The 12,005-nt window shown below is 53.0% G+C and overlaps 4 protein-coding genes across 4 annotated transcripts; 1 reads left to right on the top strand and 3 right to left on the bottom strand.

Annotated features, from left to right (window-relative positions):
- Positions 1–3,806: 3,806 nt before the first annotated feature.
- CCOS01_03849 (uncharacterized protein) lies at positions 3,807–4,076 on the bottom strand (the record flags this gene model as incomplete). The annotated part of the gene is made up of 1 exon (XM_060452032.1): positions 3,807–4,076. The coding sequence occupies one exon, from the start codon at positions 4,074–4,076 to the stop codon at positions 3,807–3,809; it is 270 nt and encodes an 89-aa protein (XP_060318297.1).
- Positions 4,077–4,939: 863 nt separating this feature from the next.
- On the bottom strand, positions 4,940–5,746 carry CCOS01_03848 (uncharacterized protein; the record flags this gene model as incomplete). The annotated part of the gene is made up of 4 exons (XM_060452031.1): positions 4,940–5,024; positions 5,130–5,258; positions 5,434–5,603; positions 5,693–5,746. 4 exons carry the CDS (start codon positions 5,744–5,746, stop codon positions 4,940–4,942), a joined length of 438 nt encoding a protein of 145 aa, XP_060318296.1.
- A 388-nt stretch (positions 5,747–6,134) lies between these two features.
- CCOS01_03847 (uncharacterized protein) lies at positions 6,135–6,251 on the bottom strand (the record flags this gene model as incomplete). The annotated part of the gene is made up of 1 exon (XM_060452030.1): positions 6,135–6,251. The coding sequence occupies one exon, from the start codon at positions 6,249–6,251 to the stop codon at positions 6,135–6,137; it is 117 nt and encodes a 38-aa protein (XP_060318295.1).
- Positions 6,252–7,093: 842 nt separating this feature from the next.
- On the top strand, positions 7,094–11,755 carry CCOS01_03846 (uncharacterized protein; the record flags this gene model as incomplete). Its single annotated transcript, XM_060452029.1, has 4 exons — positions 7,094–7,144; positions 7,837–10,477; positions 10,622–11,263; positions 11,493–11,755. 4 exons carry the CDS (start codon positions 7,094–7,096, stop codon positions 11,753–11,755), a joined length of 3,597 nt encoding a protein of 1,198 aa, XP_060318294.1.
- Positions 11,756–12,005: the final 250 nt, after the last annotated feature.

Genomic DNA, 12,005 nt, shown 5'->3' with positions numbered 1-12,005 from the left:
TAGGGGTGGACCGACTGGGGCCAAACGCTTGCTTGGCCCGCATGGGATGACATGGATGCCAAGGAAGTGTACCTGACATGGTGAACCATCATCTGTGAGGGTGAGAAGGAGATGGCAGGACGCGCGAGACTAGTCCGGCACCAAGCAAGAGAAGGGTACTCTGTAGAGTTGTGAGTGAGTGGGTGAGTAAGGAAGCGCAGAGTGAGTGAGTGGGCGAGTAGAGGTGAGGGTAAGAGTGAGTGAGTGAGTGAGGGTGTGGTGTGTGAGTGTGTGAGTGTGTGTCGTTGGGAGGAGGCACGGAGTGGAGTGGAGAACCACGGATGTGGTGGGAAAGAAAAAAGGATGACGGCGCCGGGGGGTTCTCAAGGACCCTTGCTCGATGATCCAGGGGGTACGAAGAACCGCTTCCCACCTTAGGAAGCTGGGCTAAGGCAGAGGCGAACCAGCGGCCACCGCACCGCTCGCCGCACAGCCCTCGACTCTTGCATGGGGGCAAGAGATGAAGCCGCCTTTATTTTTCGTCTTCCATCTCGAGGAGTCAAGCGTCAAACCCACAGACGGAGTCCTCTTCATTAAAAGACAGGAGTGAGATGACCCCACCTACGCCGGTGATGACGGCAGCCCGGGTAGTATTCGACAACAACGACGGCAATATGTGAGGGAATATGAGCGGTAGCCGTGATGGATGGACCTGGGTATTGGGTTGTAGTCATGAAAGTCAGTGCTGAGCAGTCATGACGGTGACAACTGTGATGCTGGACTGAAGTGTAAGTGAGAAAGTGTAAGAGTGAGGTATCTAGACAAGGTAGGTACTGCGTAGAGAAGAGAGACCGTTGATGTTGACTCCTTTTCCGACCTTGTTTTTTCAAAGAGGCTTGAGCGATACGTACCGCGCGACGTTGTGTTTCCCCTTTGCCCAAGCAGGGAAAGCCTTCGGAGGCGCCTCCTACCTTACCACCTGTCAGCCCGTGCCGTTGCTATTGCCTCGCCGTGCGCGCCTGCCTGTCGTCCTGGATTTGCCAGTTGTCAGCGCACTTTTTGGTCAGCTTACCCCTGTCGGCCCAACCCCTGCCATCCCGCTCCTCATATGCAGGTACCGCCAAACATGAGACACAAGCGTGGCCAATCGTCCGGATCCACACCGTCCACATCAGCCCGAATCCCAGTCAAGATCGTGGCCACAGGCGCCCCGTCATCCCTGACTCCTAGAGTCACTGTCCAGGATGCGAGGGTCCCTGCGATAAGGTAGGTACCTCACCTTGCTGATCAAATTAATGAAAGATGTGATTGTGGACTCTATGGTCCCATACCTACGGAGCTGGATACGCTGTCATTGCACACTATTCGTACGCAGTATCCGTACAGTACATTCCTACGTATTAGCTGAGAAGGAGAAGAAGAAGCATCAGAGAGCGTGCATTTACTGACTCTTGCTTGCTACCCGGAGCCGTACGGAAGCTTCTTCCATGACCATCTGTACAGTTTCTCTGCAGATGCCAACAGACTACGGCAGTGTTCCGTGCAAACGTGGCTCAGCCCTCTAACCGGTGACCAACTTCTAGATCTCTTGCGGATCCAGTCGGTGGAGAGCGTACCCGTACAAGTAGAGAGATTGATTGCTTCTTGATCATCGATCCCGCGCGGGCTGCTCTTTCCCCCTCGTTGTTGAGCTTGTTCTTAACTTCTTGCATCATGCCGGCTTCGCAGCCTATTCGTACACGTCGGTAGCCGACAGCCCCCCATACTCAGACCTCAACGTCCATCCGTACGCAGTATCCCGGGATGCTCAATTTGCTTTTCATTGAGAGACCATAAAACGGTGGAGATGGCCTGTTGTCTGTTGCCGCTGTCCCGTCCGCGGTGCCGAACCACAGGCATTGTGCCCTGCGCTACACAAGAACGACTCTTCATGCCTTTTTTTTTTTTTTTTATGTACACCAATTGGCAATAAGGCCATGGGCCATCGTATGCTGTACGACATTCAGACGTACGAGCATCCGTCCGTATGCACGGCCGAGTCGTCCCTCGTATGCGCCCAACCCAATCTGTGCGCATATGCAAAGCTTCGGTCGACGGTGACAGGTGCAATAGACCGCTAGCAGACTGACCGACAGTTGGCTCAGGCCCGTATCTGTACGGCGTACCTACTACTACGGAGTACGTGTGTGGTCAATAACACCATCATAAGGCATGTGTCGTATTTTCGGCCTTGCAGACACGGCGATGCAAGTCTCAAAAGTTTTTTTTTACCTCCATCAGAGGCTCAGCCAGCCGACCGTTGCATCAATCTGCCAGATTCTGTTTCCAAATATTCGTAGCTTACCGTTCTTTCCCCTCACATGAAACCCCAGCCATTTCTCACGCTCTGTCCACTCACCGTTCAACTTTCATTGTGATCTAGTCTAGCGCCAACAGTCAGCCAACGGCACATTGCTAAATGCAGCGGTTAAGTCTCGCCCGGCGGCGCCAAACCAGAGTGAGCCACAAAAGGGCTAAAAATGAAAACGCCATGAGAGACTGCCGCTTAGCCGGGGGGTCCGTCTGCTTGACGTGCGGTCTCCTCTCGAGAGAGTCTCCCCGTAGGCCCGTAGCGTCCTGATCCGCTGCGAAACCAACCAACCTACCTCGATGGAGGCGTTTTAGCGACCGACCTTAAACTCACTTAACCTTAGGGTGACCGTTTTGACCCTGCCCATCTTGATGTGACGTGAAGAGACGTGAGACGAACTATCCATAGACGCGCTGAAAGAGAGAGAGAGAGATACTCGTGTAATGCGGTGCTAAATACGTGATGAATGGCGAGCGCGCCGCACGCGCGCGTGCTGTAGCTGACTTTACACTGCCGCCGACTGGAAATATCTGCGACGAAGCGGTAGCCAGTCGATCCCTTTTGCGCCCCTATTCGCATGTGCCCTACACTCCGGCACAGTTGCAACCTGGCGCCGGCCCGCCTCTCACCGCAAATTCTTATCGGGAGCCCTGCCCTACGAAAAAGCCATAGGTGTTGTTTGTTTGCAGTGAGTGACGTAACAGAAGACTGCACATCTCGATATGCACCGCTTCCGTTACAGTGCACGAGTATTAACTGACCCTCGTGCAACCTGACCCCTTTTCTCTGCGGGATATATCATACTGTGTACGGGCTATGGTGGCCATAGATGTGTCGGGAATAGTCCGATAAAGCCTGTTAATAGTGACATCTTTCAGTCGTGCTCAATCTTGTGTCAGGCTCCGTGGCTAGGGAATCGGGACGGAAACTTGGAAGCGGAGGAGAAGGTAATGAGTCGGAGCGGCAGTATGTCGGTTGGCTCAGTGGCCTCATCCCCCTCAATTCTTTCCCTCTCATTACTAGGCGCTTTTAATCGCTTGGTCGACTCGGGTACCTTGCCTTAGACCAGATTCTAGCCAGGAACATATCGAGGCACCGACCAACAGGGAGTCTGCGCTCAGCCCCTCGGTCCCCCCTTTAGCGGATGACCTAGATTTGCTGACAACCTCTCCAGTCACTGATCTCTGTTGTGCACCCGACTGCGGTAATCTGTACTCCGGAGAGCCAAATATCAGGGGGGTCGGATCAATGTGGCGTCTCTTCGGGGGGAGAATGGGATCGACGCGGTAGCCCTGAAATGGTCCATTGTGTGCGACGTTGTCGCGCCATGCAGTTCCAGAGTTGTTGGAAGTTTTGGAAGTTGGTACTTGGTAGTCTGGCACTCTGGCCCCCAAACTGTCGCTGACCGACTGACTGCCTCTGCCTCTGCCGCCATGCTATTTCCCAGTCCACATCGTCACGTTGTCTCGATGCAACTCTAGACGGGAGACAGAGAGCCACGATCCATCAACCATCTCCCATCTGCCGCTGTGGCCAGCTGTGCCAAGACATGCGGTACGTGTGCGCCGACGTGGAGCAGAGAAAATTTCCGCCTTCTCCATGATCGTCCATCAGAATCGAAGATGGAGTTGGCAACGCCGGGTCCAAGCTTTGTGAGTTGTCGTCCTGGTTCGTGGCCCGTGGTTTGCTCTTCACTGCTGCGGAATGTTTTCGTCTCAGATGCCACGAGGATCGAGTCGTTCTGCATCTTCCGGGGGCTTGGTGGAATGTAGAACAAAGACTCGGATTTTCAAAGCTCAGCTCATGACCGCAGCTGGCTTCAGCTGGTGCAACGTAATGCTCAATGTCTCTGGTGCTTTCGTGTGACCGACGAGAAGGCGTGGATGACCCTGCTGTAACTAGGAGAGCAGCCAACCCGGCCAGCAAACATGAGATCGAAACGACGGGATGATCTGATGGAAATGAGGAGCATCATCAGACGGAGCAAAGTTCAGAATCATCCAGGTACTCCGTACCATTGCCCATGGGCAACCGGCACAGTGACTGGAAGCCCAGTCCACTGCTTGAGTACAGTTACAATCCTCACCATTTGGCTCTTGGCCAAGCATTGAACCCCCGAAGAGAAGGGTTTCAGACCCCCGAGGCGATCCCCTCGGCCCCCTCTGGAGACTGGCGCTCAAGTGTTGCCGCTCGCGGTTACATTTTGCACCGCACTGCTGGTCTGTCAATCCTCGTCAATTCTCTTCCCCCCGGAATTGGCGGCGGAGACCTTCATCTGGGAAAACCTGCGGGAAAACTGAGTAAAGTTGCACACAAGACTCCAGAAGTCCAGCCTCCAAGTCGTCAATCCACGGTGACACGGACCATGGCTCCTCGCCCCCTCCTCGGCAGGGGTGGAAACAACCAAATCTCCCCCTCAGGGTTCGCCCCGGAAGTCCCTGTCACAGAATGATTGTGTCGAGATTATGTCGAGATTATGTCGAAGTGTACTGTCTCCAGCACAACCGACACTTCTGTATGTACGGCTATGCAGGCAGCGAGGTGGTGGTGTTCTTTTTTCTTCCTTTCAGCGCTGCGGTAATAATAACCGTCAGATGAGCCGGCGAGTCGTTACCCGGCAGTTCCCAACTTTTCGGGGAGCCTGGACTGGCCGGGTCTGGGTTCTGGGTCTGGCCTGACCTTGACCAACGGCAATCTGCATATTATTGCGCAGCTTTGCGATGGCAGCGATCCTGCTGGGTCGCTGACTTGATTAATCTTGCAGAAAATTCGCGCTGGAAATTGCACACCTGGAGCTTACATTATCTTCACCTGAAAACCCTGGACGATGATGATGAATCTGGTCACGTCTGATGAGGCTTCGAGCCATTCGTATGCTGCCGCGTGCATCCTGTCGGTGGTTTCGGCACGAATGGTGGACTCGACGATTCTGGAGTTTTTGAGCCTGAACCCATTGTCAGAAGTGACTGGCCGATTGATTGATGGATGGATGCTCCAGCTTCCAGGTTCTCAGATTGCTTGTCAATGGAAGTTGTCAACATCAGCCTGCACTGGACATAAGGCCACCCGCTGACGACGGTAACACGTCTCCCGCCTGGTCTTACTCCTGGGGCAAGGCGGGAAGGTGGTCCCGAATCGGTGACTTCAGCTCCTTCGGTTCCTGGAAGGTCCTGCTCCTCGCCGTTCGGTGCCTTCCTCCTGGGTTTAGCTCCTCTGCTCCTTCCTCCGCCTTTCCTCCACTACGTCCTTCCCCGGGACGGAGCCTACTTGTTACCTGGATCACCTCAGGCAACACTCAGAAATAAGGTACCTACCTTACCTTACTGAGATGTTCGTCGTACCTCAGATGTCACGATATCTTACCCACGACCACATGTCTCTCAGAGACTCAGAGACACCGGCGTCGGCCCATTTCATTGCATTTCGCCCCGCCATTTTGTCTTACACCCATCCTAGAAACCAACACGGGATCGTCTTCCCCTTCACCTCACTTTCTCAACGCCTGGGCGATCACTGATCTTGGGCCAAGACACATCAACGCCAACCCGCTTTGCCTCCCGTCGTTGCTTCTTTCAACTTCCGCCTGCTTCACACCATCGCATCGCCTTCCTTGATTTGCCTCATGTTGGTCGCAACCGCGCCGTAATTGCCGTTCCCATTCCCTGATACGAAGGCTTGATGCTCTGTCAAATCCTGCTAATCAAAAAGGACCGACCAGGCGTACCAAGTCGGAACACTCGTCAAAAAACGTCAAACACGGTAGCACCCTGGCTGGCTGGCACTGCCTCCTGGGGAGTTGGGATACCTAGGAGGGGTTCCTCCTCCCTGACACCCACGTCCTTGTTTTGAGTTTGGTCGCTTGCATTTGTTTGCACAGCATCGGTCGCTCACCCGAATTCCCAACCCTGTCGCCAAGTATCATGCGGCAGCTCCGTCCCCATAATCAACCGGGTCGGGTCATCCTTTCGACTACACATTAGATTGTTGCACGCTGAAGTCAGCGAAAGCCATTCTCGAGTCTGCGCATTTTGACAAATCTTGACCCGGGCAACATTCAAACCGGCATATTGAACGGATACCAGCTTCATCACTTCCATGTCTTGTGTGGAAAATTCCCACAAGCCAAGAAAACCTGCTGCGCCACCCGTTCGTACTTGCGGCCTCATAGGGCACAATGTCGGATCGGATTTCTCATTGAACGGGCCGCTTTCGACCGCCCTCCACTAATCCACGTGTCCGACGCCTCGATTCCCGACCTCATGGCATCATCAGTCTCAACTGTCTGAAATCGATGTGTCGATGGTTCGGTACCAAAACGCGAGCTTTCCTTCCCGTATCTAGCCATAGCAAAGCTTCTTAGGGAAGATCATCACAGAACAGAACGTGTCGATGAGCCGCAAAACACCTTCTGGGGAACTAGGATGTGGCGTTTGCTACATGGATCGAGAGGGAACGTTGAAACTCGAATTCTTCGATGCCAAGTGGCACAAGATATTGTAAGCCCGAGGGTTATGGTCTGCTAATACTACCTTCTCAATGGGTCTGATTAGCAATAGCCAAAAGGCCATTTGGAGGATCGGATCAACAGCAATAGCTACGTCAAGAGCTAGTCAGTCAGAGGTTCGGAGCAGAGTCCTACTGAAATGACCTGTTTTGACGCAGAGTCCTACTGAAAAGACCCATTCTGATTTTTTCTACACGAATGCTTGTAGATCTGGATCGTTTGCACGTTCAAGCGGATGATTTGAGATACAGATCCAAACGATGACCATGAAGACGCCCGAGAACGGTGCTCCAAGATCATGCTCCAAGATGGTGCTCCCAACTGGTGCCTCGGACGATGCTCAAAGACAGTCTTGAAGGCTTCAGATAGGGGCCCAGAAAGGCCAACACTAGTCAACATGTACAACCCAAATGGCTGGTGTTGTAGAGTCTGTTCGAACAGGATCAAATCGAAGCCAAGTTGTCAGTATTAACAACCAACACTTCAAACCTACTCCAACATGGATGATTACTCTGACAAAAGTTATGTTAGATGGGTTGAAGATGGGTAGCGGGTATATACAGATATCGAAGCAAGCGCTCACCCTCAGTTTTGAGTATACACAGTTCACACATGCGGCGTTGCCTTTGTTACATGCTCTCACGAGCCGCATGGCATTTTTGAGGGAGGCGGCTGCTGGTCTTTGATGACCGCTGCTTGACCTGGGTGCCCGCGTTGCTTGATAATGTTGTCCCTGGTGACTGCCACCAGTGAAAGCAACAGATCCTCGAGAAGGAACCCTCAGGGGCACCCGCTGTTTTCACTCAGCAGAAAGATGACATCGTCAGGTCAACATTGCACAACTTGACTGGGCCTTCTGCTTTCCTTCTCTGCCCTCTACCCTCCACAGAAGAAGCTTCTTGCCAAATCCCCCATCTCCTTCAACCTCTCTTTTTGGCCTTGGCCTGTTGCAAGACAACCTTGCTCATCAGACTTTCATTTGCATCATTCTCCTCTTGGGCAGGTCGAGCAGTTTCTTGGATTGGTACTGAGTATTTTTCGCCAGCCATCCGACTATCACCACCTCTTCGCTCGTTTGGAGACCAAAGCAAACACAGAGAAAATCGAGCATCCACAGTGGAAACCCATCAAGATGGTGCACGTCTGCTGCATCGGCATCTCCTCCAAGAAAAAGGGGCAGGATGAAGACGCAAAGGCAAAGGAGGCGGATCCTCCCAAAGACACGCAGTCGAAGGACAGAAAGGCGAAGAACGCGAAATCGAAGGAGAAAATTCCAGCCCAGGTTCCGAAGCAGCCCCTTGTCGAATTGATCAAGCTGCCTCCTCCGGCCAAGCTGCCTGGAAGCAACTACAACATGGAACTCATGCTCAGTGGAACCAACACAGGGGGCTCCATTACGTCCTCTCAGCGCTCATACATGCGCTCTCCTGAACTGGATTTCATTCCTGATCCCACCGAGGTCGAATATGTGTCGGACCACGAGGATCAAATCGAAGCACCCAGAAGAAGTGGCCCATGGAGCAGACTCAGCCGACGCCGCTCTAACAACAGCAACAAGCGGTCTGACAGTCCCGACAGTGACAAGCGGGTGTCGATTATCAGCATTCAGAGGCCCTCTTCCAATCCCGCTGCTACGGAGATAGATGGCTCCCCGCAATACGATCAGGCTGCTTATACTTACTCTGTGAGACAGAACAACATGAGGCGCATTCAAGCCGACCTCGAGAGCGAGCACAGTTCGCGATCTGTCACGCCTGGAAGTAAGAGATTCCGTGGGTTGGAGACAGTGGTGGAAGTTCCTGGTGATCACCAAAGCGAGCGTCAGAGCGGACCGCGGCCGCGGAGCGGAATAGAGGTGGAGATTCCCACCGATGTTTCTGTGGTTGATGTCACGTCTCTGCCGCAGCCACCGCCTGCTGCCAAGCTTTCGAACGAAGGTGTTAAGGTTCATCCTATCGATATCACCACTGGAGACCGCCGGCGTAGCAGCTGTCCAAAGCCTGAAACCTCCACGAAGGTCACGGCAACAAATCTTGTTCTTCGAGAGCGAGGGTCACTCCCTGATATGCCTCCCCCGGCCCCGATTCTCCCTGCTCGCCAGAGTCGCGCCGATCAGGATGACGAGTCTTTCAGAACTTGGAGACTCTCCCAGTGTATCCCCCACTGCGAAAGTCAGATGGCCCTCTCTCTTCAACCTCAGAATATCCCCCTCCCACTGGACGCTGAGAGCACAGCTGCCTTTGACGACAAGGAGGCTTCTGAGGCCCAATTTCAAGATGATTCTTCCAGCAACGGCGCAACTCTGTGCGACATGGAGAAGCCCGATGGCAAGCTCGCAACCGAGCCCGTGGGCATATCTCAGCCTCCCCGAACTTCGGAATCTGCACAGTCCCAGGATGGCAGTGGCTGGGAGACCTGGCTGCTCGCCGAGAAGCTCTCGTCTCAGGAGGATTTCGTCACAGCTCAGGATTTGGATGGCAAGAAGAAGTTCGCAACTGCAGTGCCTAGTCGCAGCTCTGCTACCGAAGCTGGCGATGAGAAAGGAACAAACCGTCAACACTCGAGCCCCATCAGCTTTCCCCTCCAAGAAATTTCTGGTGACAAGCCGTACGCCGACTTGCCTTTGAAAGACGACTTGGAGGTAAAGACTACTTTGTTTGGTAGAATGCCCTTGCAAGCGAACGAGCCGTCCCACTATCTGTCATCTTCTGTATACTCGTCTATGCAGAACACACGTACCGCCTCGCCATCGGGCTTCAAGAATATCAGTGGTGACGACGATCGCAACAGCCTTGCTGAGAGTCTTATTGATCTCGACCTCGCCAACTTTGATTGTGGGTTTACATTAATCGCGGAAGCTAGTATCTCAACTAATAAAGCAACAGTGTACAATCTCAAGGAGCAGCATTCTGATGAGAGTTATCGTACCGCCCTAGACAAGAACCCCGACTCTGACACGGCTGTACCTTCTATCATCCTATCAGGCCAGGAAGTAGCTGGCGCAGATGGTATTTGCTTCCAGACTGAGAACTATCACAACTACGGCACCGCGCGGAACGTCCCTGACCCGAAGAACGAGAAGCCTGGTTCAGTTGGTGGTATTGGAGGAATTTCTGGTGAATCCCAGATCGACCTGCCTAGCGACGGCTATGCACCGTCGCGAAAGTCTTCATTCCTCCAATTCCTGGGCATTCGTAGAAGCTCGAGTACCAAGAATCGATGGCAGTCGCATAGTCAGTCTTCCACGGAGCCCGCACAGCTGAACTCCTCGTCGGTAGCGAACCAGATGCTCAAGCCACGGGAGAACATTGAAATGCTTTCGAGTCACAGCATCACTTCTTCGACCCAGCATGTCCCGAACGACGTCGCATTCACTGCACCCAAGCTCACTGAAAGCGCCACCGTGGTCTGGCAGCGAGCTTTCAAAGTTGAGCACGACCAGCGCGAGACCAAGTCCACTACATATTCCAAGAAGTCTGCCATGGCTAAAGCCAGCATGGGAACAATCTCAGTCGACGAGAACCACCTCTCTCACCCTACAGAGCGAGATGTAGTCGGATATCGCTACAAAGAAACCAAAGCGCAGGATTTTATCGCAACACGAAACGCCAGCCAGTCAAGCACTTCTCAGCAGTCTTTCTCCGGTACCATCATTCCCAAGAAGTCGGAGAACAACGAAGATGTCACAAGCACCAAATAGAATTTGGGCTTCCAAAAGATTGCTACACCTCCTTCTTCTTGGGCCAAGTGGCCCTCCCATGACAGAGCCAAGAGAACTAGTACTGCAGGCCCTGATGACGATATGACGCCGAAGGATTTTGCGGCAGTCCCCGGTGCGGAGACAGCGCAGTATGTTGAGCTCGCCGGCAAGACTTCCATGCCCAGCGTCGTCGAGATCAAGAAGTCTTCTCAGTCCATGTCGAAGAAGCTCGGGAAGGCCATGAAGACCAGCTTGGGAAAAATGATGCCGTCCAAGCCCGGTGTCAAGTCATCTGCCCAACTCGAATATCCAGAGCTCGAAATCCTGCCCACCAAGGAAGGTTACAAAGACCTGGAAGCTCTCCAGAGCAGCATTGAAACCTTGAAGGGCAGTGAGCATGCCAAAATGGCCATCAATCCAGCTCTTGCCATTGCTGAGTTGGAGAACCAGCCAGCGTCTTCCCTGGACCCTCTGCCTGCGCGGCTCCACGAAGCCGAGCACGCGAGACACGAATCTGCCAATGATACCGCCAACACCGCCCAAAATGATGTTGCTCTGGAGAGCAAGAACGCTCACAAGGGTGGTACTGAAGTACCGACTATCCGGCCCGTTACACCGGCCAACATGATCATGCTTCCTGCGGGAGATTCCACTACCGCTACGACTGAGCAATGGGCTACCCCAGCCAGTCGTCTGTCTTACACCACAGCTCTCGATGAGAATGACGCAGGTGAGCTTTTTAATCTTGAATTCTACAGCTGTGGAGTCTTTACGCTTCACTAGTTGAAATTGCCTTGATGTACGATCATCCATTGAAGCTAACTCTGATTTCCAGGTGATGATTAGCGGATCAAATCTTAACTCTCGCAACACGACCATTAAGGTACCTTCGCTGAAATAGAGAGGTCCGGTCATCGATAGTAGTGCGGTATAATTCCGTGACGAAGAGGATGGAGTAGGGCACCTTAACAGAATTTGGCACACTTTGATGATGCTCAGGAAGAGCAAGGAATGTTATGATCAAAAGCGGTGGTTTTGCGGCTTGGGATGTCTCGGCAAGACAATTCAGTCAGGCTACGAGACCAGCTTTTTGTATGGTATAGGATGGGGTCGAGGTTCGAATTTCCCCATGTGTATAGTTCTTCATAGGCAAAAGGTTCCAAGGCAATATCTTCAAGATGACCTGAATGCTACGGTGACACTGGTTCTGGTGACGGGTTAATGACTTCATGTCCGCTTCGTGTCAGAACCGTTCAACGGACTGGTGAGGCTTCAGTGAAAGCCACATGGTGGTATTACCGTGTAAGGTAGTACATCACGATAATCGGTCTGGTCTTGTCAATGGCAGGGACTGAAGGTCATGAATCATCAATTGCGTGGTATCACCTAGACAGCCAGCCAACGCCTCCGTAGTCAATGTACAATATCAATGTCCCACGATGCTAACACCAGCCCAACACCAAGTCGGTCCA

The sequence above is a fragment of the Colletotrichum costaricense genome (genome assembly GCF_030867565.1).
Source record: "Colletotrichum costaricense strain IMI 309622 chromosome Unknown Scaffold_3.1, whole genome shotgun sequence".
Taxonomy (NCBI): Eukaryota; Fungi; Ascomycota; class Sordariomycetes; order Glomerellales; family Glomerellaceae; genus Colletotrichum; species Colletotrichum costaricense.
This window is presented reverse-complemented; position numbering and strand designations above follow the sequence as displayed.